Source organism: Sardina pilchardus, chromosome 8 (genome assembly GCF_963854185.1).
Source record: "Sardina pilchardus chromosome 8, fSarPil1.1, whole genome shotgun sequence".
Taxonomy (NCBI): Eukaryota; Metazoa; Chordata; class Actinopteri; order Clupeiformes; family Clupeidae; genus Sardina; species Sardina pilchardus.
The window spans coordinates 8457533-8484769 of NC_085001.1; the positions used below are offsets into that span (position 1 = coordinate 8457533).

Here is a 27237-nt window from a genome sequence, read left to right on the forward strand (position 1 = left end):
AAAACACGGACTGGATTATCTCACTAGAAATGGGTCTGTGTAATGAGGAAAACCCGGCTTGGAGCATGGAACGAGATATTCGCGCCAGGGCTATGTGCTGCTGCCTACCAAACAGGTGAGACAGGACAGGGAATTCATTTTGTACCTAGTCCTACCAAATTCTGAAAGCAGCCCAGCCTACATACCGCCGTATTCATTAAAGGTCAGACAAAATCTGTGTTACATTAAATGTAGGCCATTAAATATTTAGCCTAGGTTATGATATTTTGGATTTTAATTTCATTTTCTCTCAACCTTCATATTTCTTTTCTTATGATAGACTATACAAATACTACCAACATGCATGTCAGATTCAACATGGAGAAACTAGGCCCTATGACTAGGCCACGCCATAAGGCTAAATAGCCCAGACCTAGGCCTATGTTGAGGCTTGGATCGAGGCATGCGGAATGAACAGAAAAGGACAATACCCCATGATGGGTTATCTTAATTCTAATGCATTTACACTCAAATAGCCTACACAGTCACATACACTCCTCCCTTTCTCTTGATGCCCTAATTCATCCCATGTATGTAGGTCTGCTATCTTGTTTTTTTAATATAATAGCATCCACCATTAGATGGCGCTATAGCAATAATGATTCAAATGTCACCCTCATTGACTTTTTTCCCTCTGTCTTATTCCGAATCCTTCACCAAAAAGGAGAGGGGGGAAACAGAGAGGGGGGAAAGAAAGAGGGGTAGAGTTTGAGTTGAACAACTGTTGCACACACTCACAATAGCTTTCTAGGAAGCTGTTTGGATCTCATACACACACACCAGCCATCATCTCATCTGCTAAACAGAGGACCCTGGAGTGAAGTTGATAGCAGAAGTTTGTCTCAGGGTCACACAGCTGTTTGAGGAGGAGTGAATGAGTGCTTATGTGCATGCTCTGTGGACACACAGTGACTCGGCTTAACTTGTCAATATACTGAATTAGCTGATCCAGATTGGACATACGGACTGGACTGGGCAGTGGATATTTCAGCTGACTGTAAAGCCTTTGGCTGCAACGAGGAATACTCTTCTGCACCCGAGAGAGAAAGAGGGGGGACAGAGAAAGAGAGCGAGAGAGAGGGAGTGAGAGAAAGAGAGAGAAGGGAGAAGGGAGAAGTTCAGTGGACTTACTTTGTTTGGTTCAGATGACTCCCTTTTCATCTCTCTGATTTTTCATCTCTCTGCATTTGCTTTTCTGAGCACCAGGATCATGTCTGCAATTGACAGCAAAGGAATATGCATGGCATTTCTGCTGGGATCTCTACTAGTAATCTCAACAAGTGGGAACACCGGTCATAATCAGGACACCGTGCTGACAAGACCAACCTGCTATGGAGGTTTTGACCTCTACTTTGTTTTGGATAAGTGAGTTTATTGTGATATCTCTCTTACTATTCACTATACTCTTCTTTTCTCTTGAGAGTTTCATGAGTTGCCCTTGATTGATCATATTGGGTTTCATGGAGACATTTACTATGAGGTTTATGATGTTAAATTAGCCTATGACATTTGCATGCAAAAAGAAATGACAGGACCCTGAGAAATATGATTGCAAGCGGTATCTCTACAGTTAATTGCATTTCTTTGCAAGTAGGCTACACTTTACCTCAATTGTGACTTAAGTCAACCTTTGCAAATTGAACTTTCATTCAGTGCAGAGTGCCAAACTTCCCGAAACAAGTTTAATTCTTGCCCAATTGCATCATTGACTATGGCACCCAGTTATTTGGAGACATTTGCAACCAGCCCTGGACTTGTATTATTGCTGAAGGCAAAAAGTCTTGTTGAAGTGTGGCCTTTATTATAATGTGTGTTGTCACTATTAGTTCTGTCCACGACTATCAATATGCTGCTAAATTTGCCATCGCAGATTTTCTTTGGGACAGAGGTTTCTGTGTCATGGCTTCATCTCTTTGCTGCCCCCTTGTGAAGTTGAGGGGAAATGGTCCTTAGCCTACTTTGTGCATTGTCAAAACTGGAGTAACATGTGCGCCATTGCTGCCATGCTTTAGTGCTCATGTTGTCCTCACAGGAGGACCCTGTGGTGCTTGGTAAACAGCGCTTGTAAATAAGGTGATGTTTTGAACGTTTCCTACGAGGCTGAGGTCTGGTGTTGCGTCGCTGGTCCATCAAGCTCTGGTTTGCTAGTCACACGCGCTTTGTTGTCCCACCAGAGTTGGCACGCAGAGGATCAAACAAAAGCACAGACATGCTGGTTCCGAATGGGGTCAGTGGCACAGCTGGTGAATGAGTTACCAGCGGTTGCTTAGAGCGCATCTTAGCAACGTCTTACTTACTTGTAGAGTGCTGCCCTCGGATATGTGGTCTGCTCTTATCATTTGTTATAAAGTCACAGTTACAAATGTGATTTCTTCAGCGCATGAAAGTCGTTGTACTCGACATAGCCTACAGACAGTACACAATATGAGAGGCAGGCATGAGAAAGCAATGTTTGAAATGGCCAAGCGTGGAAAATGTTTAATGGGCAGTGCAAAATGAGCCCATAAGTCTCATGTTAGCATTTGATGAGGTGAAGACAGGGGAGATTAAAGACTTAAAAGCCAAGCGAGCAGAAATCCTCCACAGGTTTCAGTTTCTGAAAGCATTTACACAGGGGAGAGTTGACTGGTTGTGCAGTGAATGTGAGAAAACAGTAAAGACAACCATGGCAAAAAGATCTTGGCGTTATATGTTTTGGACATGGTGACAGGCCAGTTTTTGATTTGGTCTGATATTTCCCTCAGCTTTGTTGACAGTGTGTGACACAGTGTTAACCAGTTTGACAATCTTTCCTCTGCTGTTATATAGTTGGCTTGTGGTGAGGGAAAAAGACACACACACACACACACACACACACACACACACACACGCATGCACACACACACACACACACACACACACACACACACACACACACACAAACACATGTGTCGTTGCCTACCATCCAGCTTTCATATTGCGCGTCAGAAGTCTGAATTGAGCTTTGATCCAACATGTAGGTCTACAAAATGACATCAGTTCAGATCTCATTTCACAAACATGGTGGAACAGAGACAATTAGGAAGTCAGATACAAAACCCCATACGGAAGTGACTTATAACACCCCCTCCTCGGGGGACAGGCCTATATTTCTTTCAGTCAAGTTTTACGCAATAACTCGTCTGCTTCTGATATGATAAAAATTGATCCAAATACTGTATTGTTATATTCAGATCTCAAATCAGAGTGCTTACTCATTTTCAGTACCAACAAGACCACTGACAAAAATACTATATATTGGTAGATTATTTTTTGCTTGGCTTGTAGACTGTTTCAAGGCTGGACTCAGCAATGCTGCTTATATTCTGAGAGCTTAACTTGCTGGACAAAGTTAATGCTCATTAAAACTGACCATATAACCTTAAACAGGGCAGGCACATGCTAAAGGTTTATTTACTAATAGCCTACTTTGTTTCTGTTCACTGTATCCACATGGTCTGTGTCTCAAGGTTTAACATGCTGCTGGTCAAGAAATGCTGGACTCCACTATACTTGACAGCAAGAAATAGCCGTCATACGTGTATAGCCTATACATATATAGCCCTCTGAAACGTTGAGTTACTAATTTGTAGCCATTTTCAACAAGTTGCCATGTATTCGTGAGGATTAGATTGTTTTGTTAATGTAAAACATAAGCCTTTCCCCTGGGACTTGTAAGCAACAACTGGAGTGAAAGAAGAAAAACAAGACAGACTAGACAGTTTTCTGAGCCAAGTCTAGAGACAGACCAAATTAATGGATAGTCAAATGGAACAGCATCTGTTTCTAATCAATGATGCTTTCTCCCGGCATGTGTGGATTCTGCAACAAAGACCTTGTTATCGTCTTCAATTGCTCTTGTCTGATTCTGAATTTGAGTTGAATAATTCTGCTCAAAGGTCTAAAGCCTTCCTCTTCCTTCTCCCCCACACTCTTTTTGAAGAAAGGTTTCTGAAAAGTTCAGATGTTTTTTTCCAGTTGCCAAGTCTCCAAACTGCCTTTGCAGTTAGACATTTGTGCAACAGAGGAGGTTTTCATTGAATGGAAATTGGAGAGCAGGCATTCAAAGCACAAAGCAGATTAATAAAAACAGAGGTTATTTCACAGGGTTGCTTGAACTAAAATATCCTCCTCAACAGTTACTTCAGCTATTATGCCCTCAAAGAACACAAGTTCATAAATATTAAACCTTTTACTTCATTGTTATTACCTCTAAAAACAAACCATTTCACATTGTTCTTGTAACTGTGCTGGAAACAACTGAACTATACTGTACTGCAAGTAGCTAAAGTAGACTTCTTTTAGCGCAGTCTCCCTCTGAGAAAGATATATTAATTTTGCGAGTTAGGACATCATTAGTGGTGTTGTCATGGGTAAGTTCTAAACCATTCGGTCCAGGTCTCAGGGGAACAACAGCTGGTGTGCAGCCTGTGGGCATTGCTCTCAGTCCCTATACACTTATGTAATTTCTCTCCCTTGCTCCAGTTTATGGTTTGGCTTTTTGGGTTGAGCCAGCACATGTGGCCGGGAAAAAAATCTGCGGAAGCCGTTGCCTGTCTCCCTGATTTATCATATCCTGAAGGCCACGCTGAGAACAACTGTGACTAATACTGAGGTCCTGTAGAAAATGGGCTAGCAGCTGATTAGCCCCCCACCCCCCCACCCTCCGAATCAGATATCTCCACTTGACAACGCACCATAATATACTTGGCACAGATTGATAATATTAGCCAAAACATCAGCCTTCCCATCACAAAATGAAATCATGGTGATATCTAGAGGGATAAGTCATCTCATTGTCCCACTTATGAAAAAGCTGAAATTCACTCTGTTTCTCGCACATCTGTATGTAGTTATGAAGTAAATCCTCACTATATGGAAAGTCATACTGAATATAGCCTAAAAGGAGTGACAAAATGTATTTACCAGTATACAGTACATTCCCCAAAGTACCGCGCTTGTATCAGATGGCAATAATTTCACAGGCACAGTAGCTAGATGCTGAATAGTTGTGGAATGGACAGTGGACAAGTTCTGAAGACAGCAGAGAAATACAAATTCTGTATTGCTATGCACAGTGCAGATTCTACTTTCTACCAGTGAATAAAGAAATTTTACCAGGATTTTCTCACCAATGAACGTACATTACTACAAAGCACAACTGACATAGCTTCACTAAAATGCTAAAATAAATACTTAGATACTGTATATCTGACCTCACCAACAACAGAAAAGGAGCACTCCAGTGTCATGATCCTCTTCTACCATGAGCTATTTGACTGTATGTAAGGGATAATGTCTGCTGGTCAGCACAGGAAAATAAGTCCTGACATGGCAAATAACACCCTGATGTGTAGCGGTCATCATCCAGAAATGTTGACCCATTCAATTCAGAGGAACTGTCTGCAGGATTTTGAAGACCATTACGATAAGCTGTGAATAACAGTGTCTGGCAAATGCAACCACACAGCACTCTTGTCTTGGCTTGTGAGAAACCCATGTCCATGATGCTTTGGTTATCTACAGTAAGTGGGTCAAATAAAGCAGCATTCAAGGAATCTCTATTCAGAAGAGTGCAGCGCAAACCTCCACCACAGACAAACACAAACACATGTCAAAATTCCAGAGGACGTTTTTGAACCGAGGCTCCGGGAGATTAATGAACACTAATCAAATTCTTGCCTTTTTATTCAGTCACTTGATAAAAATGCACAGAATCTGTCACGGATTATTAAAATGGATGAAGTCATTAATGATTGCCTTGACTGACGTGCTATCAAATGTAACCCTCATGCATCGTTATGTCAAAAATCTAACCACCACCCAGTCATGTCACTGTGAAGTCATGACCATGACTGATGACACAACAACTCAGCCATTTCTGCCTGCTGGGAATGAACACGCTGTAGGCTACATTATTCTAAATCAAATGAGGTAGATCGAGTCTGAGTACAATCAGTCAGGCTGCAGGAGGGATAGAGAGAATGGCTGGCGAAAGATAAGTAGGTGGGACAGGGAAGGATGAGGTAAGAATAGGCATGATTTGAGGCGATGTCTTATGGCCAGAGACTATGCCACTGGGGCGCATTAGCCGTGACCCTACGGTGTTGTTACCAGTCAAGTGGTGTGGCGAGCGTTTATTTGGACACCACAATAACAGATGCACAAAACAGAGCTACTCAAATTCTTCCTCCTTCTAAGGTTATGGTTTTAGCATCTGGACCTCAGCAACCTGCCGTGGTGTGACGCTGTCAAATTGTCTGGGTTCTGCTATTGATCAAGTCGCGCAGCTGACTCTTTCAAGTTCAAATTTGTCCGGTGTTACAGTCATTTTGTTCCATCAGTGTGATGGCTGATGAAGAGTATCGTTGTCTGTGTGTGTGTGTGTGTGTGTGTGTGTGTGTGTGTGTGTGTGTGTGTGTGTTATGCCAGTGCCTGTGGGGCTGTTAGCATTTATAGCCTCAAGTCACTGAAATTGACCAGTGACCGCCAGAAATTGACCAGTGACCTGAGCTTACTGTATGCCCTGCTGCAAAACTACCATCAGATCAATGTGTTCTTGCTAGATTACTGTATAGCTCATAGGAATTTGCCTTAGTGCAACTCTAGTCCCCCCTCCATTTGTTAAGCAACATTGGATATTATGAAAGGCGCTATATAATATATTATTATTATAAAAAAAAACAGGCATAGACAAAAAAAAAGCCAAAATACGCACAAAAACTAAACAAAAACACGTGAACAGTTGTTACTGTAACAGTAAGTGCCCATGCTTCACTATCAGTATTAATGTCATCACTGGAAGTGCTCTCCTCTTGAATAAGTGCATCTGACAGCAGAGGGAGGACAGTTACTCAGGAGAGGTTAAATGGATAGGCATATGCACATTGTTAGAGTCGGCTGGAAGTGTATCTGAGAAATATCAACCTTAGACAGGAAAACAGACAGTGAGTTTATTAAATGTAATATCTTTAACTGGTGTCTCTGCATTATGAACAGTTTAAAATATCTCACGTGACAATCAGAATTGGTCTCAGTTCCTCTCAAGTGATTTCTCCTCTCTTCCCATGAGAACAGATCACCGGAAAGAAATGGAAATATACATTTCTGTAGAATGCACACCCACCGGACACATGGACATTTTTTCCACAATAAAGATCATTTCAGGACACGTATCACTTATCACATGACCTGCTGCACCATGCTATGCAGCTGTTAAGGGCTGTTATCTCCGTGCTCCAACATCACATCACCTATACTAGGCAAACCTTCAATATCAGAGGACTTATCCAATTCATTTCATAGGTATCGTTCTCTCATGTGTGCTTTTCCTAGATCCTTAGACATGTAGACAAAAGAGAAGGGCTATCCTCTGTATCCGGTATATAAGACAGTGTGATGGGCAGGTGAAGATAAGCGTTAAAGACCGGGGTTATGATGTTTATTATGAAGCAAAATTGTTTATTTTTGATCATCATGAATGGTGAGTTATTCCAAACAAATGCTGTGTATTCTTGGTCATTATCTGCAAGCATAATCAGTTTTGTTTACCTTCTCAACTTGATTGATTTACACTGCAACTAAAGGCAGTCTTAACTTAAGGGGATTTGAAAAGATTATATCAACTAATACCACAGCTGTATTTCACTGAGCTGTGAAGAGATTGATGTTGTGTTTGCTTGACTTTAGGCAATTGGTTTACATCTTTAAAAACAGTTTATTCAAGGTCTAACTCTCTCTCTCATTTGAATGAGAGGATTGCCATTTAGAGGAAGAATCTTGGCTTCATTGGAAAAGGTTTATAAAAACAGAAATGTATGAAAGGTTTCGTCTGACTGTGCTGTGAATATAATCTGTTTGTTACCTTCAGGCCATAGATGTGCAAGAGGCAGGCATTTGTTTACCATTAAATCTTTTGAAGGTTTATGTGACAAACGATCCTACTCTTTCAATGCTTTTGCGCACGCATAACACACACACACACACACACACACACACACTGAGAGGAGTGCAAAAAGAGACTTAAGTGTTTACCTGCTTTTTTTCTCCACTTGTATCTTTTTTCCTGCACATTAGAACACCTCCTTTGAGATGATAGTCTCAAGGCATGGACTCTCTTTCCTATATACTCAAGAAGTGATCATACATGGAGCATACATGGAACATTATGTCTAGCGTACATTAATCCTCTCAGGCGTAACTAGTCAGGCATCACTGGAATAACCTGTAATGTTATCTTTGACTGCGGGACACTGACTTGAATGTTCTAGTTCTCTTGATTATCCTACAAGTCTCTGTGATGTTGACGAATGTAATAGTATTTATTACCATCCTCATAGCCCATAATCATCATCATCATCATCATCATCATCATCATCATGGTCTTGATGAAGTGTGTGAACACGTCTTTTACCTCCACAGGTCTGGCAGTGTGATGCACCACTGGACTGAGATCTACCACTTCGTCGAACATCTGGCGCATAAATTCATAAGGTGCGTACGAATCCACAGAGCATGGCCCCCATGCACCGAAAACCCAATCATACAGTATGTCAAAGTCCCGCAGTGTTCTTCACACCCGGCCCCCTTTAACCTGTATGCTCTCAGGGCATTTATAAAAAGCACAACATTGCTCATTTAGTATACGAGCTGAAAAATCAAGTTATATAAACAGGAGCTGTGATTGTGTGTGGAGTAAATGGCTTCTTGGCAGGCGAGACCATGTGTCTGCAGATTCCCTCTGTTTACTTTCGTCTTTTCTCCTCCCCAAACCCCCCTTACCCCCCCTCTTCTGCAGCCCACAGCTGCGGATGTCCTTTATTGTATTTTCCACTGAGGGACGGATCCTGATGCGTCTCACAGAGGACAGGTAAGAGAGTGTGTGTGTGCGTGTGTGTGTATGTGTGTGTGCGTGTGTGGTTGTGTGTGTGTGTGTGTGTGTGTGTGTGTGTGTGTTCAAATGAAAGTACAAGTCCCCCATGTCAAATTCTCCTCCTGAGCTCGATGAGATTGGGAGCTGGTCAGAGATGAACAAAGAAGTGCATTGTAGGCAGTTAGACGTTGAGAACAGTAGGCCAAATGCATGTGGAGCTGTGGGCAGCAAAGTGATCAGTGATCATGGAGTTCATGGAGTTCATGGAGTTCATGGAGTCGTGGACTTCCCAGCTAATGTCGCATCATAGATGTTGATTTCATTTCAGAAGACATATGGCATCATGTTAGGTCATCCGAGTTACAGTCACAAAATAAAAATTTCTGTTACTAATTATTTCTTGTGAATAAGAGGGATTGCATATTTTAGGGGGGGGGGGGGGGGGGGCGGGGCATTTCCACGCATTCTGTTTTGAATCAGGGAACTGGAATCACAATTTATTTTGCTGAATTAATGATATAGCAGGAATCCACAGCTTGATTCAATAGTTGCAGGTCTATAAATCAAATCATTTTGGAAACCGACTTTTCAGAATGGCATACATTGTGATTTGAAGTCATGATATCTGTTGTCATAAATTCTAGATGAGAAAGATGTGGTTGTGCGTACACCTACTGTAGCTTCATATGCCAAGTCTTCACGTGTCAGCATTGTGAAATCATTTCAAATAAATATCTGAACGTTTTCATCACTGTCCTAGAAGACTTTGATCTTCAATACTATCAGTGAAGACATATATAACCTACTTATGTAGCCTAGTAATCTTCTGGGCATGGCAGTAATAGATGAAATGTGGCTCACATAGCAGAGTTTATTTTCATACGCATTTCATGGTATTTTATAGACAACACATTGTCTCTATTGAGAGAGTTTACCTCATGAAATAAAAGACAGCAACCAAATTCTCAGTGCTGTGAGTGTTACATCAGACGCACCGATGAATTCACACTTTGTGTATTTAGGAGAGTGTGCTGCTGTTTTTGTTAGCCTGCCTGTTATTTATTAACGCCTGTTCCGCTGATCGAATAAATGAGCAACAAATCCCGGCCTGTTGTCTTTAAAAAAGACACGTTTATCAGAGAGCCCATGCAGTGCCAGGACGCCCAGCGGTGAAGAACATCTGGCCTATGAGTTCCCGCCGTGACACCGCTATCATATCCAAGTATTAAAATCTGTGCAGGCGAAAAAGCTTCAACATGTGCTTTTGAAGTATCTTTAAATTGTCACTTTTTTTTGCGATTGGATTTGGGAGACGCGCCCGTCATGAGCTGACTGTCCCCTTTCCATGTGTCCATGAAAACGCCCGACTCTTTACTGTCTTCCTGCTGTGTCATCTTGACACGGCCCTGTTTCCACGCAAGGTCTGTGTCCCAGTGTCATATCCCTCATCACTGTAGCAGCCAGTGTGATTTATTATTAGTATAAAATAAGAGCCTAGCTCCCCAGAGATAAACATACGGTAGTCATATGTACAGACTTCCACATCAGTCCCCACCCTCCAAGTCTGATAACGTTATTTAAGCAAAAAAGCAAAAAGCAAAAGAGTCTGTCGTATTGACTGGGTGCAGTATCACACATTATGTCTATGCAACTTCTATCTATCTATCTATATTTATCTATCTATCTATCTATCTATCTACTGTATCTATCTATCTATCACATAAGTGCAGTAATGCACATCATGTCTATGCCGATTCTACAGTATCTATCTGTGCTGAAAGAAAGAAAGAGAGCAAAAGCGTTTTGACTGGGTGGGTCAGCACTTCCCTGGCTGGAAGGTTTAAATGGATTTTCCGATCAGCAGAAACAGCTAGTGGAGCCCAGAATCGCAGTTACGGTCCGGTGACGTTCAACCCAACTTGAGGCCAAGGCATTCTTTCACAAAACACCTCTCCCATCCAAGCACCTCTCACTCTCATCTGACGACAACTACCATATTATATTGTTATTATTTATGGATTTGGTCATTGTAGTTGTTCATTACATTGCGCTAGCAGACTTTATTTTAGAATATTGGACACACAGACTGAGAAGGTTATTCTTGTTAAACCACAACATCTGCTTTGTATCATTGAGTCTAATTTGGCACCTAATAACAAAGCCTGTGGTAGTGTTGTCTGTGTCTCTCTGAAGAATTGTCCCACCCCCATGTACTGGATTGGTTCTGTATTATGACACACTCATGGATTGATGCCTGAATTGACCTACCTGGCCTGTGATTGGTTGAAATGAATGTTAAAAGCAGAAATACTTGACAATGACATTGACTGCTTAGCACACTAATGGTATGATACAAAAACAAAACATAGCAGACACCACACAGACATGTTACCAAAGTTAAAACGTGATTTTCACCAGAGGACATCTTTGTGCATCCGTGTATGTGTGTGTGTGTGTGTGTGTGTGTGTGTGTGTGTGTGTGTGTGTGTGTGTGTGTGTGTGTGTACTGTATGTGTGTGTGTGTGTGTGTGTGTGTGTTTGTGTTTGCAGGGAAAAGATAAGGAAAGGACTGGAGGAGCTTCAGATGGTCCTGCCAGGGGGAGACACCTTCATGCACGAGGGCATTCAAAGGGTGAGATGAGATCTCAAGCCAGTAAACAGTTAGACTGCACAGTTAGCCAATTATGTTGTTAATCACTGTTCAATGCAGTGAACATATGCAGTCATGGTGTGTGATTTCACAAGCATTGTACAGAGATAAAGCTGTGTAGTGTAAACTCACTAGTTTCCATTGTGAGAAGATGAGCCAGTGCCATAAAGGGAAGCCCATTAAAGGAGGGCAATTTCATGCATAATTCCCACCCGTTCCAAACAACAGCAGAATAAACAACGCATTGCAGAGCATTACGAGCACATTGAACTCCCCCTCCAATCAGCCGTTAGAACTCACATGAATGATGCCTCGCCTCTCACAGAACTCATGTCGTGCTCACGGAACTCATCTTGTGCTTTTTCACTTCCCAGGCCAGTGAGCAGATTTACTATGGAAACTCTGAAGGTGACCCTTTTCTCAACCTCCTTCACACCTCTCTTTATAATGGTGGAAAAACTCATCTAAAACCAAACATCAAACTCTCTCTCTCTCTCTCTCTCTCTCTCTCTCTCTCTCTCTCTCCGAACACAGGGTACCGTACTGCTAGTGTCATCATCGCCCTGACTGATGGCGAGCTGCATGAAGACCTCTTCTTCTACGCTGAGCGAGAGGTAGGGCACCATCTTAACGCTTCTTTAGACCTCTTTCTTCTGAGCTTAGCCTCTAGGGCTACTGAAGCATTGATATTTACATATACTGTATTCATTTAGCCAACACTTTTTTTTTTTTTTTTTTTTTTAATCCAAAGTGACTTAAACATGTCACACAAGGGCCACTTGAACAACTTGGGGTTAAGTGCCTTGCTCAGGGCACAAGAGTAGAAGGCAGGAATTGAACCCACACATTTTCAGGCTACTGCATGCTAGCCTAGCTCCTTAACCAGCATCTTACTGTACTTCAGTCTTAACTGTAAACAGGCCTGCATAGGGGTATGGTATGAGACTGGCACAGATCAAACACCATCGCTGTACAGTATATATCACCTCCAGACCGGCTTTGATCTGATTCTGGGTCAGAGGGGGAGAAGCAGGTCAGTGGGCCTGGCAGATTCTTATCGCCCCGTCTCCCCCTCAGAATAGGAAAAGAACGTAGACTGTAGTCACATCTGGGGCCCAGCACATACATCTGGGGCGACGGGCGCTAGCCTATAACTCTTCCCCCCGGTAGGCTCCAGAGTGGCACGTGAGCATCTGTGGGCAGTTAAATGCTGACTGATCATCTACATATGCCAACCAACCCTCTTCTCTCTCTCTCTCTCTACAAAAACACACACACCTGCTGCCCTTTGGCTTATAGGGTTGATAAGCTGCCACTGATCTCTTTTTTAGTATTTTTGTAAGAATGATATTACTGGTCAAAAGGTTGGACAGAAACAGGAGATGAAACATTTGAAATGTCTCATGAACTGTCACTCATGGGCAGTGGTGAGGTGAGATGGGTCCAGACACTGTGTTCCTCTCTTCTCGTGTCTACTGCCGACATGTGCTGCCCCTGACTTTCATCTTTTAATTATGCCATTTAGAAAATGACCACCATTTTCTTCTTGTCTACATTGAGCGTGATCTCATTTCCTCAATTTTCTCATTTATGTCAATTGGACGTGTCTGTCTAAGTCTCTAAGCCAGTGTTGTTCTTGTGTGCTTAACCGTGCGCTTAAAGTTGAATGGTGGTGTTGTCTGTCTGTGTTTTTGTTGTGGATACCTGTTAGGCTAATCGCTCCCGCAGCCTGGGTGCGTCAGTCTACTGCGTCGGGGTGAAGGACTTCAACGAGACCCAGGTGGGTGTCCTTCTGTTTCGATTAGGCACGGTGTCTGGCACCAGACCAGGCCAAAGCCTCCGTTCTCAGCTGACTGAAAATAGCTGAGCAAAGGACTGTGGGAGAGTTTGAAAAAAGTTACAATACTGTAATAGTTACAATGCTGTAATGTCTCCAGCACACATTTCTGAAGTGAAAAATACTAACTAATACTAACAATTTATCTTCCTCCTTCCTGCTTCTCTCAGTTGGCGAAGATAGCAGACAGCAAGGACCATGTTTTTCCAGTGAATGGCGGTTTCGAGGCATTGCAAGGAGTCATTGATTCAGTAAGTTATCGCTGTTTTTGTGGACAAATAGCGAGGGCATTAACATGGGAGCTGGAACCTGTCTGCTCCGCTCAGAGAAGACATCCCTCCAAGAGCTGTTGTTTTCCACACAGCCTCTTTGCTCTTCAAAGAGACCTCCTCAAACAAAATTCTTTCCATCAGGACTCTCTCACTGGCTGAGCTTTCTCCGATTTCCAGGGCTAATGAAAAATGAAAAAGGAAGTGAAGGAAAATAGGGGAGTTTTTTTTCTAAGAAAGAGAGAAAGAGATAGAGAGAGAGAGAGAAAGAGAGAGAGAGAGAGAGAGAGAGAGAGAAACACAAACATTGGGCTACTCAGATGGTCAGTGGGGCCTAGAAACTCACCCAAACCAGGGCCAACACTTTCAGGGGGGAGCCCACTGTGCACCCCCCTGCGCCCACAAGCCTTTTTGATGGGGACGCTACTGGAACCCACCCAAAAACCGGATCAAAGTCTGTGCATTGTATCCTTTAGCTCTCAGCAGCGAGGCATTGAGTCATATTTCCTCCATCCGATGAATGATTGAACAGTAAAGACGACGCGTTGGTTTTTGGGGGAGGGGTTAGGGGTCGGGGTGAGCAGGTTTGTTCCTCTCCCCATTGCTGCCCTCGTTTGGCGCAGCTCGACACACCGCTAGCTCGCTCTGGCCAGGGTCGGTCAGTTGAGCCAGTCATCTGTTGCCGATTAGCGTCCCACTGAAAACACTTGGCCTGAGCGCCTGGTGCCGGGGAGAGGCGAGGAGAGGAGAGGGCCTCTGCGCAGTAAATCAGAGGGATCTTCAGGCATATGAGAGCATGCATAGTTCTGCTGAAGAGAGTGGATGGAGGAAGATAGAGAGGCAACCTATTCACACGCTAAACAACAACAACAACAACAACAATAGACAAGTGGAGCATGCTCAGGTGCTGATGTGTAAACACACGCATAAAAACATACTAGGATACATAAAAAGACATACTCTCTCTCTCTCTCTCCCTCTCTCTCTTTCTGTCTCTCTCCTTGCCTCGCTGTCTGTTAGCGTCTCTCTCTCTCTCTCTCATAGGTGAATTGATGCCAGACACTGCTTGTGACCTCAGGAGTAATGATGTTGAAGAGCTTGCCTATGTAATCACGGTGTCTCATGACCGTTTTCAACCCCCCCCCCCCCCCCTCTCTTTCCCCTCTGGTTTCCCCCTCAGATCCTCAGGAAATCCTGCATTGAGATCCTCGCGGCGGAACCTTCCAGTATCTGTGCAGGAGGTGAGTGATTGAGGGGAGGGGAGCCTTCTGTGGACATCCGGCCCAACACCTTTCATCTCACCGGGGCCTTGAGCCAACCCCCCCCGACCAAACAGACACACACACACACACACACACACACACACACACACACACACACACACACACACACACACACACACACACACACACACACATTCCCATGATCACACATGCATACACACACACTGTCTCTCTCAATCTCTCTCTCTCTCTGGATCAGGCACATACACACACACGCACACAACACAAGAACAGAGCCTATACTCAACTGGATGCTAAATCCAAAGGATGAGTGACTGCATTGCACAGGGACTGAAAGCCCTCACTTCTCCTGTGTGTGCACACGGGAAAACAGTAGCAGGAAGCACGGGAGCTCCTCTCGACCCCCTCTGATTTGGGGGTTGAGCGGGTGGGAGAGTTTGATGGGCTCCAGACCCCAGTAGCTGCATGGGGAGATCAACAAATAAGTGTGTTGTGCTGAACATCTCGCTTTCCTCCGCGAACTCAAGCCGAGTTTTCCTAGAAATCTAGCAGGGCTGCTATTTATTTCTGCACAGGCTGCTGGAGTTTATGGGTTTAGTTCTTGGACAGTCTTCCAATAAAGTGTGACCCCTTTTGCGAAGGCCTCACTCTTTATAGTGAGTCCCCCCCCCCATTCTGAGAGACAGATACAAAACAAAGTCCAGCAAAGGTCTGTTTTTTGGAGTCATCATTTGGATTCACGCTACACTGACTTGCATTATTGAATTATGCTTCATGCTTGTCATTTTCGCACATTTCCCCCCAAAATCTATCCAGATTTGTATCAAGCTAATCTTTTCATGTACTTAGCCATCTAAAAGAGACAAGAACCTTTGCCCTTGTCATGCCAGCCCCTCTGTATGTCTGTCAGAAATGGTGCTGATGGTTTGGTCCGCCGTCAGGGCAGTCTTGAGCCCCTTTTCCTCTGTGATATGTGTGCGCCTACTGTAAGTATTTCAGGATTCTGTGGCTTTGGCTGCACAGTGGACCCTTCCTCTCATGTTGGGACAACTACATGTCTCGCTGGCCACAGGCGCACCCCCTTGGAGAGTGTCTCTCAGTCAAGTATGTCTGTCTTGCAACCACTGCGGTCGCGGCAGAGAGGTTTTTAAGTACAACGTTAACAGAATATGACCTTGCTGAACAGCGCAAAGCAGTCAGATTTATACATCGGCACACAATTGGACACTGCGTGGCAGTTAGCGAGCTACCAATTCGGAGGGGCTTAGATCAGATCAGCTTGACGGCAATGTGTGGTATGTTTGTGCTGCCGCCCATGGTCCCAAAGGCCAGGCTTTTTTTTCGAGAGGGCCTCAGCCAGAGCCATACTGCCAAGCCACCTGATTCAACAAATAACGGGCTTTACTAAAACACGACTCCTCGTAAATCAGTGGTCTTCTTCCTGCACGGCGCTCGAAAAAAAAACGTTTCTTTTGAAGAACGGCTGTAAAATCCCAGTGAGATGGGCCCTTCAAAATCCAGCCGTGATGGGAGTGTATGCTTTTACCAACAGCTCATGTCAATCTCTTCCTCCTCCTCCTCCTCCTTCTCCTCCTCCTTATCCTCCTCCTCCATCTCCATCTCCTCTTCTTCTTCTTCCTCCTCTTCTGCAGAGACATTCCAGGTGGTGGTCAGAGGGAATGGATTCCTCCACGCCCGCAACGTGGAAAAAGTTCTCTGCACTTTCCGCATCAATGACACTCTCACAAGGAGTAAGTGCCGTCTCTGATGCCGTGATGCATGCAGCATAAGCTTGCATCATACCTGCATCACATAAATGATTTCCTCTTCCAAGTTAATTTTGTATTTTGGGCCACGTAAAGCTGAACCATTAGAGCTCTCCACTGAGCCATCTGAAAATGTCTTAAGACCTTCATTACGATTATCTTTACAAGTGATGGGAGTAATTAGATTCTATATAAAACAAGAATGGTCGGTATATAAAGTGACCCACCATTAAGTCGGCATTGTTCACAAAGTGTGTCAGCATTTGGCATTGTGTGGACCTATTTAGAGGTCTTTACTGAAACCATTTCAAGATGAAAGACCTAAATAATTTCTTTTAATAAACAAGGACCAATTATTTTTCAAATGTGTGTCTAAAAGGGCAGACAAACACTGAAATCAAATTATGTACAAAGCATTAATGTGTTTGTAAACAGCGATAATTAGCCCTTGCATAAGAGTTGTTTTTATGATTCAGCTCAAATTGGCAAGCTCTGAGCTGACTACCACTGAGCTCGCAACTGCCATCACACAGGTCTGTGAAGTGTCCCTGAGCTATCGTTTCTCTGAAACCTCCTGACAAAAATCTGGCCCCACTAGACCGAAAACATGCACCAGTGTTCCTGGATCCGCCGTGATTGGTAGTTGGAGAGTTTTTAACAGGCACAAAGCAGCCTTTAACGGCGTGGCCCTTCGCCAGGTGAGGCAGACCTAGTGGAGGAGAAAGAAACGCACGGCGCCACACACAAAGCCGTGATGGGGAACGAACAATGTCCTTGAGTTGCATCCAAGCTACGCTTCCCGGCCGCCGTCAGCCTTTAATAAAACGCTGATGCCTATATGGCCCCCGCTAAGATGTTTGCACCCTCAGGGCAGCTAATGCCGTGTGAAGAGCAGCGATGGCGTCTGAATTAGGTCAGATCAAAGCAGACTCATCTGGGTCTGATATCATTATATTGTATGCTAATAGGTTTCAGATTAGTGAGTGTTTCGCATCCCCCATAATATGGATGATGAAAGCAGTCAGCATTTCAGGGGATGTAAGCGGTTTACGTTGTGTGTCCACACGACTCGGTGGGGAATGAGCGCAGGATATGGAAACTATTAGAACGAAAGGGAAATGCTTTGTCTCTATATCTGCAGTCTTCACCCCCTAGCCATTCTCATCTCTCCTGCACGCTAATTCCACTGAGGATACGTGCAGTTTGTCCACTGTCCAGCGGTGTTTGTTTATACTTGGCCAGTCCAAATGCTGGAAAGAGGCTCTTGTAAACAAAGCCTAATTATGCTGATGCAAGCTTTTTTTTCCCTTTCTTTTTCGACAAAGAAAATGTTAAGCAACAAATGCCCACTTTGTTTTGCCCACAGTGCTTGTCTGCAAAGGCGATTTCTTTAATATAAATTTAGCTAATTCTCCTTTCCCTCTTGAAAGTACTTCCAAATATCTCGTGGATTAGAGGCCATGGGTGGGAAGGGGCTCTGTGTGTTGCTACATGTGTTCAACAGCTGAGAGTCTGCTTGAGCCGATGTCTCGGACACGCTAACAGCTCGCAAGTGAAGACATACGGAACCCTGCATCTTATATGCCTGCAGATGTGATGGACGATCGAGTCTTGAAGGAGATTTGAAGGTCTCAAACCATGGCCTGTATCAGAACACAGATCCTTTCAACACACGGTGATACACATCCAGAGGTTTCGGGAACGACAAACACCAGATTTGAACTCACAGAATGCATAGGCCATGGACACACTATGTGGCCAGTTTTCCACTTCATGCACACAAGCACAAAAATAACCCCCCCCCCCCCCCCCCGATTGTGCAATGCAGCACGTTGTTTTATCACAGAACGTGATCTTCACATCTCCATCGAAAACAATACTACTGTGGCCATAAATCGTCACAGTCAATTGCGTCATGATTCACACATCAAGTAAAATCCACCACCTACTGGCTGCTTAGTTGTTTGAAGAGCAGCGCTGTTGTTCTGACTCAGAGAGAGGCTCAGAGGCGATGGTATCGGTATGGCCAGTCAGTTCTGGTAATTTATTAAGCACTCTCCAGTCTTGAGCACATGTCTTCAGTTAGGCAGTAAAACATGGCCCTTTTCCTTGCGCACTAGTGGGTAAACAGACTAATAAAGAGTTCGAGGACATGCATCAAGCCTCCCTGCCAGGATCCCAACACTCCTGGCCACATGTTGAGAGAGGGAGAGCAGAGAGAGGCAGGCGGTCACTGCCCGGATCTGCCGCGGACAAAGGCAACCCCCTGCAGCAGAGAGGAAGGAGGATGGCGTCGGGAAAGGGGGGGGGTTCAATCATCGCTGCAAAAAGGAAGCGTTTGAAGCCCCGGCCTCCTTCAACAGGCCTCTCTCCCTTCCTCCGGCTCACCTTCTGTTGAGGTGTCTGAGAGAACACGAAGGATCCGGGGGTGTATCATATCCCGATGACTTTATGTTGGCCCAGACCAGAGCTCTTGTCTCGGCGGTATTGGTCTTACAGCTAATGCTCGAGCGGGTCCACCTCCCTCCCCTTCCTCCAAATCCCTTCATCCAGCAGGGTGTTGCAGGAAAGAGACAGCAGTTGTGTAGATTTCCTCAGGGCTGAGGTATGTCTGCCTGGGGCCAGTGTAAACAGCCAGTGTTGGGGTAGAGGAGCTCAACGAATCTGCCTTCCAACCAGGAAGTTCAACAGAATATCTTACGGCTTTGTCCTTCAAGAGCGGCGGCCATGTTTTTATTACCTTGTTTGCAAAGCAGGGCCAGCTTCTTCTCCCAACAGGTCCCTGTAGGGTTTTCTCATGGCTCAGCGCTGTTGACTTGCTCTCCATCTAAAACAACAAGCAATTTATACCCCTCCCCAGTGCTAACTTGAGTTATACTACCTGTTTCTACAGTTGGTGTTATACAGTTATGTTATTCGGGTTCTCTTTTTCTCCAGTGGTGAAGCCTCTTATTGTTGAAGATACATACATGCTGTGTCCTGCACCAGTGTTGAGAGAGGAGGGAACGTAAGTGCTGTGTTCACATTAGCATATAACTCATTGATAAAGTTTATTAAATTTTTTCCTTATTTCTTGCTTAATAGACTGGTTATTACATGGTTTATTACACTTTGCTTGCTCTGAATGTGTTCATATATCGTGTTAGTGAGGAATTAAACTCAACACATGTTAATAAACTTCTGCAACAAAACCAATGCGGTTGAGCGGCAGCAGCGATAACGTCACCGCCTGACAATCAGTCAGCTTGGGCTCGATTCCCGAACCCGCCGTCGTTGCAAGTCTTTGTCGCTTTGGATAGAAGTGGTGCCAGTCATTTGACGTTTTTGCGACGTTGCCAAGTGATATTGGTAAATAGAAGCTGGTGTTTATGACATAAACGGACCCAGGACCGCAAACAAAAAGTGTAATGTGAGCAGAGACCAGCTGGGTCAGGGCTAGTGGGGAGTAGTCGCACTCGGGTACGGTGCAGTTAAACTCATCTAGTGTGAAGGCATTCTGAGACTCAACGTTTAAGGATGCATTTTTCTTTGTTTGTAATACAGTGCATGCATACAATGTAGAGTAATGTGTGTGCTTGGCTTTAGGGTGTCAGTTGCAGAAACCCATCAGACTTGTGTATCTGTATTGCAGGCATGCCTCCTTGTATGTCAGCATGAACGAAGGCCTGAGTTTCATCTCCAGCTCTGTCACCATTACCACCGTGGGTTGTGTGAGTACAACACTATGCTATGCAGTAGATCTTGATCAGACTTCAGACTGCCAAAAAAGAAAACTATCGTCATTTGAAAATATGCTCAAATGAAATTCCACTTTAAATGATCAAACAAATATTATCAGCACAGACATCCTCAGATAAAATTGAAGGCATAACACATAGCACACAGCTGGTCTGTCTTCTGTCCTCTCTTGTTTTTGTCCAGGCATCTGTTGTTTCAGTCAAGTCAAGTGCCCTAAAGCTTGCATATTCAGTACTGAGATAACTGACATTCCTCGTCTGCCAATGAGAATCCATAGAGTATGTGCATGGGGAAATGAGTATTATAACACCTGCCAGGTTAGCAGTCGTCCAAAGGGCCCTTGTAACCTCTGATGGCGCTGAGCCATTGTGAGGCAGTCTTGAAAACAACTCATAATCCGGACCTTTCTTCTCCCCTTTCTCCAGCTGTTATGAATCATCTAGTGTTTCACAATATTAAAGGTTTGCTCGTGAAATCTCTTAAAAAATAAGCTGTCTTTATCCTCGAACCTGACTGTAAAGAGCCAGCACTCTGTGGTCGTCTTCATGAGGGACTCACACAGGCAGACAGAATATAACAGACAGACAGACAGACAGACAGACAGACAGACAGACAGACAGACAGACGCACGCACGCACGCACGCACGCACGCACACACACACACACACACTTGCTTCTTATTCAGTTTTGGACCATACGATCATATATCAGTGTAACTGAGTGTTAAAAATATAATCCTCATTGCCACTGATATTCCATTATAAAACGGTGCGTTTGTGTTCCAGTCTGATGGGACCATCCTGGCCATCGCTCTGCTCATCCTCATGCTGCTGCTGATCCTGGCTATGCTGTGGTGGTTCTGGCCTCTCTGCTGCACAGTGGTAGGTTCCTCTGACTAGGATTGCCATCATGGAAATAGCAGTGTTAGCATCATTAGTCGTGATGCTAAGGCTGAGGTACATTTCCATAGTCCTCTCGTATCAGCAATGTTGTCATGAATATGCCAAATAGATGTCATTTGAAATGTGAACGCATTCATTTACTGTTTACATTTTCAAACAGATAAAGGATGGTAGTTGAAAAAATACTCCGATTAGCAATGTTATGAGCTCCACCTACTCTTACAGTATATCAGGCTTGGCACCTCATATCAGCAATATTTTTACAACATGCCTTTTTCACACAGTGAAGACGTTCAGACCACGAGCCAGAATGGAAATACCCCCAAAAACTTCCCACATATGCGTTTTGCACACTTTGTCACAAGCAGTCTGACAGTGGTTTCTTGTAAAAAAAAATGACTTCCTTCTAATAGCTTCCACTGAATATATGAGCCATACTTGGTTGGTACGCTGCCCTTGGTTCGACATGAGGGTTTCAAAAACTTTCCCAGCATTTGAGAGCAGTTGCTCAGTTGAGATGTAACCTCCTAACCCCCCCCCCCCCCACTCCCAAAACCCCCTCTCTCTGTCTTCATGCGTCACTTACAGTAAGAGTTAAGCTAACGAACGGCCTCACCACAAAGGTGAGGTCATCTCCACGAGTGTGATTGTCCCGACTTGCTGAAGGTTGCAGATCGTGTCGAGTGATCTCTTTTCCAGCCGTGCCGGAGTGTGGGAGCTAGCTGGGTCGGGTGAACGGCAGACAGGGAAAAAGAGAGAGAGATCTATGGCGCCGAGCACAAATTCCCATGGAGCGTGGGAGGTGACTGGGAGTTGCATGGTGGCCACATGGGACCTCTGGGTCCTGATTTGTTAGTCCGGTAATAGATTGTTATGACCTTCCCTTAAGTCCATTATCACCACCCAAGGTCATGGGCAGGTGGAAGGAGTGTGTTGAGTTCCTTGGGGCCTGACGACCCCATTGGACCTTTCGATCTCCCGGGGTCACAGGCTGGTGGAAAAAGAAGGAGGACCAGACCTCTCACGCTTCTCAAGGGCATGAAATCGTCCTTCCGATGAAACACCAAGGGAATAACTCTGGGTCAAGACTTCAGTCTTAATTCAGTATCTGTTGCCAATCTCTTGTGTCTATACTGCACGTTTGTCTTCAAATCACTTCTCAGAAGCACGTTAGTGATTGACCACTCTGACTCAAGAGTCTTTTTATAATTGAAACAGGATCAGAAGCATATTAGTGATTGACCACTCTGACTCAAGAGTCTTCTCATAATTGGAACAGGGTCAGAAGCACATTAGTGACTGACCACTCTTACTCAAGAGTCTTCTCATAATTGGATCAGGGTCATGTTCAAGTGTGTGATGAGGCGAGTAATGTTGGACCAGCGGACTCCAGAACTGAGTCAGAGTTCATCTGGAGGTCCTGCGACAGGGCAATGCAGAGCAGCGGGAGGAACAGCGAGTTCACTCGGAGGGAGAGAGCGAAAATCATGCTGTTAGTCACTTTAGCACGCATTCTCCGGCATTTTGACGGGAGGTTATGCAAGCCATGCTGGACGACAGGTGTCACTGTTATTGTTAATCTTTAGTCAAATATCATCTGTCGGACCACATTTATGGTGTTTATTTTTCAGAGCTCTTTTTCAAGATCAGATGCCCCAGGCAAAAAGCTAAGGCTTCGTAAAGCTGTATTTTTATAAGCCTTGAGGCTGAAACTGGGGAAAGATCTTCGCCATATACAATCATTTCCAGTCGATAGTTTTGCCCAGAAGTGTTTCGGAAAGTAAGAGAAGGTTGCCATGGGAAGGCAGCTAGTGTTTCAGCTTTTGGAAATGCTCAAAGGAAAAATCCAGCCTTGCTAGTCCACTTTACATTCGGAGTTTAGCTGCACATTGCATAACGGTGGTGCTCCGCAAAACGTCGAGCTGCATTGTCTGAACTCTAACTCAATTAATAACAGCATCCTGACCCGCGATCTCTCTCGAAAAACAACAGCAGAGGACGAATCAGACTTGTTATTTACGGTGCACATTCCTGTGGGGGTGTTCTCAGATGTTTGTCCGGTTTGGGTGACTTTTCTTCTTTTTTTTTTTTTTTTCCTCCCAAAATGAGCTCTTTGAAAACACACACCGAGTCTCGTCTCTCTGGGAGTTCTGGTATGTGACTCTTCATACTCGCATGTTGTTGTGTCCTGAGCCCCTCTTCGCCGTGCTTCGCAAGCCACCCCCTCCACCCTCACCACCACCCTCACCCTCCAACTCCTCCCCGACCTTCCTTAAGTTATGGAATCTGTCCGGCAGATTTCTAGGTCATTTCACGTTGCTTGTAAATAGTGCAAAAGAGGAGGGGAAAAAAGAGAGAAAAAAAGCGGGCCAATTCCTCAGTCATGTGTTTTTAAGTATCCTTGCTTTGGCACACACATTGAACACATTACTCACTGACTGGGTGACATGCTAATGAAAAGGGCATTTGAAACTGCGTCGAGGAGGAAAGGATTAGTTTTGACATGCCAGCAGCAGGAGTGTGAACTTGAGCACACGTGAGAGACTTTAAATACCCCAACTTCGTCCCTAACCTCTCTACCTTTCTCTCTCTCTCTCTCCCTCTCTCTCTCTCTCTAGATTATCCGTGAGCCTCCACCACCAGTAGTCGAAGATAGCTCGGTAAGTTGCAGATATGAATTGTATTATTGGTTTGTTTTCATGCAGATACATCAACACAACTTTACTGGAGAAACTTGGTTCAAACAAAAACACACTAACTGAATATCAGTAATAACCTGATGTCACGGTTACGGTTACGGTTACGGTTACGGCTATGGTTACGGTTACGGTTACGGTTATGTTACTTAGCAGACGCCTTTGTCCAAAGCGAAGTGTCCACAGTCAAGCAAAGAAATGCAGAGGAGTCATGTTACTTGATGGGTCTCGCATACTTTGTAAAGCTTATCTTATAATATATAGCTATGGTGAAATTCAGATCATCAGTTTAACACAGTATGGTATAGGGCCCTGTGATGGGTGCAGTATGCACTCTGCCTGGTTCTTTGTCGTGGCTGCAGGTTTGGTACTTAGCAGAACTGGGCTGACTGCTCTCTCCCTTCACTACATTGGAATATTTTTTGAGTGACTGAGTTTTAATTTTATAAATAGTAGTTTGCTAACGCGCTTACTTTACTGCACAGTAACATTTAGTTAAGTCATTAGATGACATCTTTTATTACTTTGACTCAGCCAAATCCAAGATGCCATCATCTAATTTTCATTGCTCAATGATGCAGTGGTAACAAAATCAAATTACCCATTATGGGATATTTTCAGTTTAAGTGTTCTGTAGAACCATCTGGACCCTAACACGGTGTCAATGGGTCTTCTCTTCAAGGGAAGACAGTAAATGAAGGAATCATTACAGTATTTGTTTATGTGTGTGTGTGTGTGTGTGTGTGTGTGTGTGTGTGTGTGTGTGTGTGTGTGGAGGGGTCTTCTCATCTAGGGAAGTCAGTAAATGAAAGAATATAATTTATTATATTTGTTTATGTGTGTATGTGGATCTTTTCTTCTAGGGAAGTTAGTAAATGAAAGAATGATTTATTTATTTATGTGTGTGTGAGTGTGTGTGTGTGTGTGTGTGTGTGTGTGTGTGTTTGCGTTCGTCTAGTTTAGTGGTTGTGCCCAACTCAATAAAACCCAGCGCACCACTTTTGATGATGATTTGTACTACTAGATAAAAGTACTATAAGCCTACCCCTATTGTCTTTGCAACCCTGAAATATACTCCATGTCAAACTATGTACATGCAGTGTTTCCATCTTTCCAAAGATGTTTGTTGGGGGGCTTATGTTTCCCCACAGGCTGAGGGAAGTTGGCCAAAAGGCAAAGCAGTGTCTCATATGAAACATATCATCTCCTCACCCCATTCAGTTCAATTACTCAACCATTAAATCATGTCACTGAAAATCTGATTTTTTTCACAAAATAATATTTATAAACGGATTATTGTAGAAAAATGCTGGATGGGTAGTCAATAGCATGTTGAGATAGCAGTCGTATCCGCTGCTTTTGCGCAAGATATTGCGCAAGATTTCTGGTGGTTCATAGCCTGGTTTAAACTCAACTCTAAAATCTCATTATCATGTTGGCTTTGAACATAAATTAGCTCTGAGCACTAAAGTCTCGAAACACGCTGAACCCCCCCCCCCCCCCCCCCCTCTGAGCGCAGGGTGCCTTACGTCAGTGTCTCGCGTGACAGCGGCTGCCTGTTGTGCGGCGATAGATTAGATTAGTCTGGACTATCACGGCCTCGGCTCCACCGACAGCCTGAAACCTGAGCGTGTCAGACAGCGTCGGCCGGGTCTATGTCATTTCCTGAGATCCGATGCATGCCATACGGGGCATGGTACACTTTCGGGAACTGCAGAGTTCGGTGGGGAGGGAAAGGAGGGGATTGAGAGGGGCGGGGTGCAGGAGTGGGGAGGGGGGGACTGAACTTCTTTAGAATGGAAAATTTAGGTCATAAAAGAGACCAACTGTGTTTATAAGACGTAAAGCACTCGAGGGATAGGAGATGGAGCAGACTTTTTTTTTTCCTCTTGCATATGCCATGGCGAGATTGAAAACTGCAGACTCACTGTGTGGCTTACTCTTACACTTATATCCACAGTGGAAATGGAGGCGTATAGTGCCATCAGAATTAAATAGCAAGCAACAATAGCAAAGAGTGACAGGCTGTTATTGTTCAAGAGGGAAATGGGTAGGTCCTTATGCCCCTGCAGGAGAAAGGTCACAGGTTTGGCTTCAGGGATGACTATTTCACTCATAAACACAGATGTGTGCTGCCTTTGTCATCATTTTGTCAATTCTCTCTTACGAACTTATGAGTGACTTCATGGGATCATGGAAGAGCTCAATGAGGGGTGGGTTTCATTGCTTAAGAGATATGGTCCTCTGGCCCCCATTTCTGACTTAACACTCTGGCCCCCTATAGCCATATAGCCATAGCCCAACATCCATAAGTATACATCCACTACTCAAAGCGAATCCTTTTAAAATATATGTTTGTTTTATGTTTGTTATATGTAATGTAACCCCTTAAGGAAATGTCATTTCACAGTTTTTTATGTCATGCTGAGAAAACTGGGTCTGTTTGATTTACCATTGATGATTATAGATAGATACAAAAGATCTTCTAGGGAAAATGCTCTAGCAGTCACATACTGTACTCAGTAACATAAAGGACAATCTCTTTTCCCACCCAGGACGAGGAGGATGAGGATGGCATGCCGAAGAAGAAGTGGCCGACAGTGGACGCCTCCTACTACGGTGGCCGAGGAGTGGGTGGAATCAAGCGGATGGAGGTCTGACATCTAACAATTCAACACTCTACAGACAGACAAACATCGTCTGTAATATTTATTTGTGCAACGCAGTGTTCAAGACGTGCTATGTTATTTAAGACTTTCGCCTATAGCAGCACACACAGAACCAGTGTTTAGCATTCACCAGGTGATACACATACAGGATAGTGTGCCAGTGCCAGACTCCATCTGAGTCTTTGTTGGACTCTAGTGGATGTTAAGTGCAGTGACGGTTATGTCCCCACTGTGAGTCCAAGCTGTTTTCCATTAGGACCTGATAAGACTCCGAGACACGGCTGGAATTTACAGACTTGGCCGCCGACCAGCTGTACAGTACAGTGTGCAGAGGCTCATCTGGAGCTCCAGGAGTATCTGCTTAGTTGCCTTTAACAGGCGCATCGTTTCCCCCCTGAAAAACGTACATCTGTCCTTTTCTTCTTCCCTTCATTTTCTTTTTCTCTTGTCTCTACCTCCCCAATCTCACCCCTCTCTCTGTCTCTCTCTCTCTCTCTCTCTCTCTCTCTTTTGTCTGCATCCCTGTCTGTATCCCCT

The 27237-nt window shown here is 44.2% G+C and overlaps 1 protein-coding gene across 1 annotated transcript in view; it reads left to right on the forward strand.

Annotated features, from left to right (window-relative positions):
• The first annotated feature begins 868 nt into the window (after positions 1–868).
• The window catches only part of antxr1a (ANTXR cell adhesion molecule 1a), a 35593-nt gene continuing 9224 nt past the window's right edge, over positions 869–27237 (forward strand). Inside the window, exons 1-15 of the mRNA XM_062542593.1 lie at positions 869–1404; positions 8479–8550; positions 8855–8926; positions 11480–11561; positions 11954–11987; positions 12114–12193; positions 13291–13359; positions 13587–13667; positions 14866–14926; positions 16582–16680; positions 19633–19702; positions 20327–20405; positions 21219–21314; positions 23954–23995; positions 26587–26685. Of these exons, the coding sequence (XP_062398577.1) occupies positions 1250–1404; positions 8479–8550; positions 8855–8926; positions 11480–11561; positions 11954–11987; positions 12114–12193; positions 13291–13359; positions 13587–13667; positions 14866–14926; positions 16582–16680; positions 19633–19702; positions 20327–20405; positions 21219–21314; positions 23954–23995; positions 26587–26685 (1191 nt within the window). The 5' untranslated portion in view covers positions 869–1249. The remainder of the gene's footprint in view (positions 1405–8478; positions 8551–8854; positions 8927–11479; positions 11562–11953; positions 11988–12113; positions 12194–13290; positions 13360–13586; positions 13668–14865; positions 14927–16581; positions 16681–19632; positions 19703–20326; positions 20406–21218; positions 21315–23953; positions 23996–26586; positions 26686–27237) is intronic.